Here is a 6,294-nt window from a genome sequence, read left to right on the forward strand (position 1 = left end):
ACATCACATATGCAGTTAGCATTGTGAGTCAATTCATGCATTCTCCCACCATGCTACACTTGAATGTGGTTAAAAGAATTTTGCAATATCTAAAAGGATCGGTTGGTTGTGGTATACTCATGAGAAAGAATGATAATGCTCAGATCCTTGGATACACTGACGCCAATTGGGCCGAGAACTTCTTGGATCGAAAATCAACCACTGGATATTGTACTTTTGTAGGAGGAAACTTGGTCACTTGGAAGAGCAAGAAGCAACCAGTCATTGCTCGTTCAAGTGCAGAGGCAGAATATAGAGCAATGGCTTCCACTGCTTGTGAACTTATATGGTTAAAAGGTTTACTTTCTGACTTAGGGGTTTGCCATAACCAATCCATGCTTCTTTTTTGTGATAATCAAGCCGCACTTCACATCGCTTCTAATCCAGTCTTCCATGAGAGGACCAAGCATATAGAAGTCGACTGTCATTACATCTGTGCTCATGTTCAATCCAAGGTGATTCAAACACAGTACAATCGAAGTCATGACTAGCTAGCAGATATATTTACCAAAGCACTGCCTGCAGCTCAATTCCAACGGCTACTCTCCAAGCTTGGATCAATCAATCTCCTTGATCCAGCTTGAGGTGGAGTATTGAAAGTCAACTCTAAGCTGCCTATAAGCTGGACAATTCACTTCCTTTATCAGTTGGTTATTTCACCTCTCCCACAGATTAGTTGTTTATCCTAGGCTGTCATGTAGTTGTATTTCTTGTTGTTGTAGTTACTTGTAGTTTACTCTTCCTTAAGTCAAGGAGCTAATTGAGGAAATGGCATGGTTAGTTGTGCCTCTTCTCTTATATATATTGGTTACTCATTGTAAATCAAAACTCACAAGATAATTGAATTTCATTCAGTTTTTCTTCAATAATTAATTAGATAAGGAGAGAGAAGTGAGAGCCAATTAAAATTAGCACTTCCCCAAAAGAAATCGTTTGAAAGTGCTTCGTGAAGGCCAACAGTCCTAATAGCACTCCAACCTTCATAAAAAAACACGGTCCTGAGGACAAGAAAAACAGCTTGGAGTAGTAAGGTCCCCAAAATTGCTTTGGGAAGCCCAACCGACTCCAAAGTCTACCAATCAAAGCTTCCACAGCTCGAAACCAACTAAAAGGCCAGACGAATACTTGATCTAGATAGCCTTGTTCACTATGTTGTTCCTTTAATCTGCCTTTTTTCTTCCTCTTCTTCTAATTACCAAAAATCCCAAGGATTGCTGAAACCCTAAGGTCTTTCTCTCTCATCCTTCTTTTTCTTAAGATATCATTCTCTCTATGCTATAAAAAAAACCTAACAAAAAGACAGGACTTAAAAAATTGTTCGTATTCACAGATATGGGCTTAGTCAAGTTGGCTAGAGTGGATGTGCTCCCCACCATGCACCCGAGTTCAAATCCTCCTCCCTATATTTTAGATTAAATTAAAGTAAAATATCACTTGTATAAAAAAAAAATTATTCGTATTCATACTTGGCCACAAAATGAATTGTATTTTAAGCTCATTTACGATTAATGCAAACGTTATGCTTCACCAAGTATCATTTTCGTGATCATAAAAATAAAATCATGCGCGTAGCACAACGTTTTTGTAATAAGGCACATGCATATGTTGTGAACAGGTATATTTAACTCTACTGTAAACACTGAAAACAAATAAGAACAAAGTATACAATATTTGGTATTTAGAAAAAGCAATTGCAATTTAGATTGAGATTTTGGAGGAAACTTAATGGAAAGAGATAGGCTGTATGGATTCAGTCTGTCAGGTAAGAACTTGCGTTATTTATATTGATGGGAAGCCAAATTTTGTGACGTAATAAACATGGTGCAATACTTGATAAGGTGTTTTTCTGTGATGCTTACTTTAATTTGTATTGTGATACTAGTGCTAACCAATCCATTGTTCTAAAAAGGTTCACCTACAATGTTATTGTTGAGATAGGGAAACGATTTATTTTGTAGTCTGAACATAAGTTGATATGCTAAAAGCAAAAATAGAGAATTATCATTGAAAATGAACTAATTATTACAGAATAGCAGATTCAACCTCCTGATATCTATTTCCAACCTTAGGTTGTCTAAGACAACTCCCACGTTGGATTATTCCCAACCCCTTCATCCTTCTACAACATCAAATGAAGATAGAATAAATTTTTTATTTTTTTGGTTTTCCTTGAAGGATGAACGCTAAATTCTCATGCCTTCTGCTAGTTGTCTTTTGTCCCTCTCCAGACTCACTTTGCCAAAATTTATTGCCACTCACTCAAACAGTGTAGTGTTGCTGAATGGTGTCGATGTCAAGTCCTTTGAGTTTGACAACCGATTCGACGTGCCCCTTGAGTGTATGAAGCTCCCTCAACCTGGAAACCAAAAGCAGAACAAAGATTATGATCCATTTAAATTCAGGTTTCCATTACAAAGGCCATACTATACAAGCTTCCAGTTATAGCTACCTAGCAACTTCAGCCCGCCTCTTCGCCTGTTCGGCAATTTCAGACAACTCTCTGTAGTTGTTCTTGTCACTGAAAAGCTCAACTGTCTCAGCAGACTGCAGGCCATGTAGGGTTCGTTGAGCGGTAGCCCATTGTGCCTCCCTCTCACCCTTTCCATAATCCTTCTTTGTTGTGAAAGCAGTCTGGAGTATAATAAGAAAGAATCAAACATGAAAGAGAATGTTTTGGATATGAAAATGAAAACATATTCTTTTAAGCATAAGATTGATCAAATACCTTTCTCTCAAGTACATTATCCCAGGCCTTGCCGCTCAATGCATATCGAATAATGAACTTAAGAATGTCTAGAGGTATGTAGAAGACAATGCTGTAGAGCCAGATCACACCTGCCCATCCCCATCCAATACCATGGATTCTTGCAAAGCCCCAGTGTGCATAAACAGCAATGATTGTAGCAATCTTGATAAACAAACATGAACATAAACTTAGTTTGTTTTTCTTCCCAAAATATGCAAAGTTTACAGTATCAGCAACCAGAACTAAACTTTTTGAAACTTACCAGCTGTGCTATGAGAAAGGCTCCCACAAGAAATAGACCGGGGCGTTCGATATAAGACCAGCCTTGGGACCGAGTAACAAAGATAAGTGCCTGGCTGACAATACTCACTTGTAGGTAGACAGCTGCTGTAAGCTCAGGATCATTTCCTCTGATAGATCTTACTCCAAATTTGTCCTGCCAAATTTTAGCATAAGCATATTTGCAATAGGGATGATTTTACAATAGGGTTCAGAGTGTTTCTATTTGTTTGGATTGTAGGAATTTTCTTACTGTGAAAAAGTCAGAGTCATTAGCAGCCCAGAAGAAAACAACAGTCATGACAGCCAGGTAGGTGCCAAGAACCACTCCAGTGGCAAAGATCTCCTTTAACTTCCATGAGTCTGGAAGAGGAGATGGCTTCACCCTGTCTTTAGCAATAGTCATGATTGTTCCATCATTGAGTATAGCAATAACCAGAACCATGAAAGGTGAGAAATCAAACTTCCAGATAAGAGCAAGGAGCAGAAAACCAAGCACAACACGGATTGTTATCGAAACGGCATAGATGGTGTAGTTCTTCATTCTCTGAAAAATGGCTCTACTTGTCAATACAGCACTGATAATCACAGACAGTCCTGGCTCTGTGAGGACAATATCAGATGCACTCCGAGCTGCATCAGTTGCATCGTCCACTGCAATTCCGATATCTGCCCTCTTTAGAGCTGGAGCATCATTTACACCATCTCCAGTCATGCCACAAATATGCTTCTTCTCTTGCAGCCTCCTGACAATTTCATATTTATGCTCTGCATGGCTCCACATTGATTAGTTCTATTATACAACATCTGCAATTTTGGAAATAAAACTTTACGTGAAGGATTAAGTCCAAGTACCTGGGAAGACACCGGCAAAGCCATCAGCCTTTTCTATAAGCTCATCGACAGGGAGGGCAGCAATAGACTCATCCTTGGTTTCACCAAGGAGGGAAGAAGAAGGATACATGTTGGTTCCCATGCCAAGTCTGCGACCGGTCTCCTTACCAATGGCTAGCTGGTCACCAGTGATCATCTTAACGTTGACACCAAGGTGAAGGGCTCGACGAATGGTCTCTGCACTGTCATGCCTTGGAGGATCAAAGAGAGGCAAGAGACCCACAAATTGCCATGGCGTTCCAGGATCCTCTTTGCTTTTCTCAGGCACAGTCTGGAACCAAACAATTCATGAAGAAATTAACTTCATTTAATCATCATCAAGTAACAGTTCTTAGGAATGAGAACAAAAACTCACCTGTCTAGCAACAGCAAGAGAGCGAAGACCACGATCTGCAAACTTGTCAATGATAGCATGTGCTTTCTTCAGAGGATCACCTTTTAGGTTGCAGAGCTCAATGATCTGAAATGGTACATACAATGCTGCAAGATTAAATAAAAAGGTACACATAGATTAATGACAAAAACATTGCAGGGTGGACTTATGACCTGCTCCGGTGCACCTTTGCTAACCCGGTGCCAATTGCCTTCGGAGTCGATATATGTTATGGCTGTACGCTTCTCCACTGGATTAAAGGGTAAGAAATGGACCTCAGTTATTCCTTCTCTGGCCTGCAGCACAAAAGAAAGTACGTTATGATGGTCAAATTAATCCTTAGCTGTCAAAATACAGTCCATAGTTGATGCTCCAAATCTAAGTCCAATCATTTATCTCAATTCCATTATATTTTAGCTCCAAATAGAAATTTTTTTTGTATCCCTTCTGATTTGGTTAGCATTCCTAAGGGTTATTCTATTGTATGAGTAGAGCTCACAGCCAGGAATGACTTCATAGCTTGCAAAGAAATATGTTGGCATATACCTCCTTGGGGTCACCCAACATTCCAACGATACAAGTATCGATAGCATCCTGATTCTCAACCCTCGAAGCCCTGGCTCCGAGCAAAATTAGACCATCCTTGTCCACATCCTTTACAAACACCTGTAAATGAAAACAAGTTTCATGAATGACATTTCCTCGAGCAATGAAATTATGTTAAAAAATCTTGATTTTTTTCCCTTTGTTTCCCTTTTCTGTACTTAAACCATACTGTCAGTCTTCAGATTCATGAATTGTAAATCATTTTAACATACTCCTTTTTCATGCTCATGTATGATGTATCACTGACCTCAACCATGGTCTTGTCTACTGTAAGCTTGTTGAGTGTAAGAGTCCCAGTCTTGTCACTGCAGAGGACATCCATTCCAGCCAGCTCCTCAATGGCTGTCATCCTCTTTGTGATGGCGCCTTGCTGTGACAGCCGATGGGAACCAATAGCCATTGTAACTGACAACACTGTTGGCATAGCAATTGGAATCCCTCCAATGAGAAGCACAAGGAGATTGTCAATCCCATCCCTGTACCTCCTGTGCTGAATTGGATACATAACTACTATCTCTATTACCATTCCTATGGCGATGGAGCATATGCAGAAGTTTCCAATGGCAGTCAAAACCTGATCAAAGACCGGTGCACATCAGAAACCAAAAGACAGCAAAATTAATGAAAAGGAATACTTGGTTGGTGTTAATTTGTGTAGTTTCAAACAAAGGTTTTAGAACCTGAACTCAGAGTGGTACCTTTTGGAAGTGACCCACTTGGTTGGTGCTGTCAACCAGGTGAGCAGCCTTCCCAAAGAAGGTATGAACCCCAGTGGCAATTACAACTGCCTCAATTTCACCTTGCTTGACGGTGGAACCCGAGAAAGCTTCATCACCGGGGTACCTTGTCACTGGCAAAGACTCACCAGTTAGGGCTGACTGATCGATCTTGAGAGGATCGCCATCCAAGAGACGAGCATCTGCTGGGATAATATCTCCCAACTTAATACTGATCACATCTCCTGGTACCAAGATTGCAGCCTCTAGCTCACACCATCTTCCATCTCTCAGAACCTACAATCAAAGAAGCATAAAAGTTCATTCCAATGCATGTGCATGCCAGAGTGTATTTCAAACATACATAAGTGCAAGACCAGCCATTTTTCGGCTAAAAATCACCTTGGCTTTTGGTGCAAGACCAGCCATAAGTGCTGCTGCAGCATTGCCTGCATTGTTTTCTTCGATAAAGCTTATCGTTGAGTTGATAATTAACAATGCAGTAATTCCCACAAAGTCTTGCCAGTCTGCTGGTCTTCCCTGCATTGTTCATTAGAATCATAAGAAAATGAGAGAGAGAGAGAGAGAGAGAGAGAGAGAGAGAGAGAGAGATTTGTTTATTACCCCTCCATTTGCCATGG

General features: G+C 40.2%; 1 protein-coding gene across 2 annotated transcripts; it reads right to left on the reverse strand.

The window, feature by feature from the left end:
- Positions 1-2,009: 2,009 nt before the first annotated feature.
- On the reverse strand, positions 2,010-6,288 carry LOC110751630 (ATPase 9, plasma membrane-type). 2 transcript variants are annotated; one of them, XM_021952128.2, is made up of 13 exons: positions 6,278-6,288; positions 6,056-6,193; positions 5,636-5,950; positions 5,185-5,511; positions 4,878-4,997; positions 4,505-4,627; positions 4,314-4,418; positions 3,920-4,229; positions 3,318-3,832; positions 3,048-3,221; positions 2,765-2,947; positions 2,489-2,670; positions 2,010-2,395 (listed from the first exon to the last, which is right to left on the reverse strand). In XM_021952128.2, exons 2-13 carry the CDS (start codon positions 6,080-6,082, stop codon positions 2,299-2,301), a joined length of 2,478 nt encoding a protein of 825 aa, XP_021807820.2. In that variant the 5' UTR covers positions 6,083-6,193; positions 6,278-6,288; the 3' UTR covers positions 2,010-2,298. The 2 variants fall into 2 exon arrangements, with proteins under 2 accessions (XP_021807820.2, XP_088106486.1); XM_088250360.1 differs by lacking the exon at positions 6,278-6,288 and having other exon boundaries at positions 6,056-6,209.
- Between the last annotated feature and the right edge of the window lie 6 nt (positions 6,289-6,294).

The sequence above is a fragment of the Prunus avium genome, chromosome 3 (genome assembly GCF_965620075.1).
Source record: "Prunus avium chromosome 3, drPruAviu1.hap1.1, whole genome shotgun sequence".
Classification (NCBI taxonomy): domain Eukaryota; kingdom Viridiplantae; phylum Streptophyta; class Magnoliopsida; order Rosales; family Rosaceae; genus Prunus; species Prunus avium.

What these genes read in the sequence shown, in the direction of transcription:
- LOC110751630 (XM_088250360.1), bottom strand. Translation starts at nt 6,199, where the DNA reads ATGCAGGGAAGACCAGCAGACTGGCAAGACTTTGTGGGAATTACTGCA. An exon ending in CTCTTGCTGTTGCTAGACAG is followed by an intron (nt 4,230 to 4,313) that starts GTGAGTTTTTGT and finishes GTTTGGTTCCAG; the next exon opens with ACTGTGCCTGAGAAAAGCAA. An exon ending in AGGCGGGCTGAAGTTGCTAG is followed by an intron (nt 2,396 to 2,488) that starts GTAGCTATAACT and finishes TTTGGTTTCCAG; the next exon opens with GTTGAGGGAGCTTCATACAC.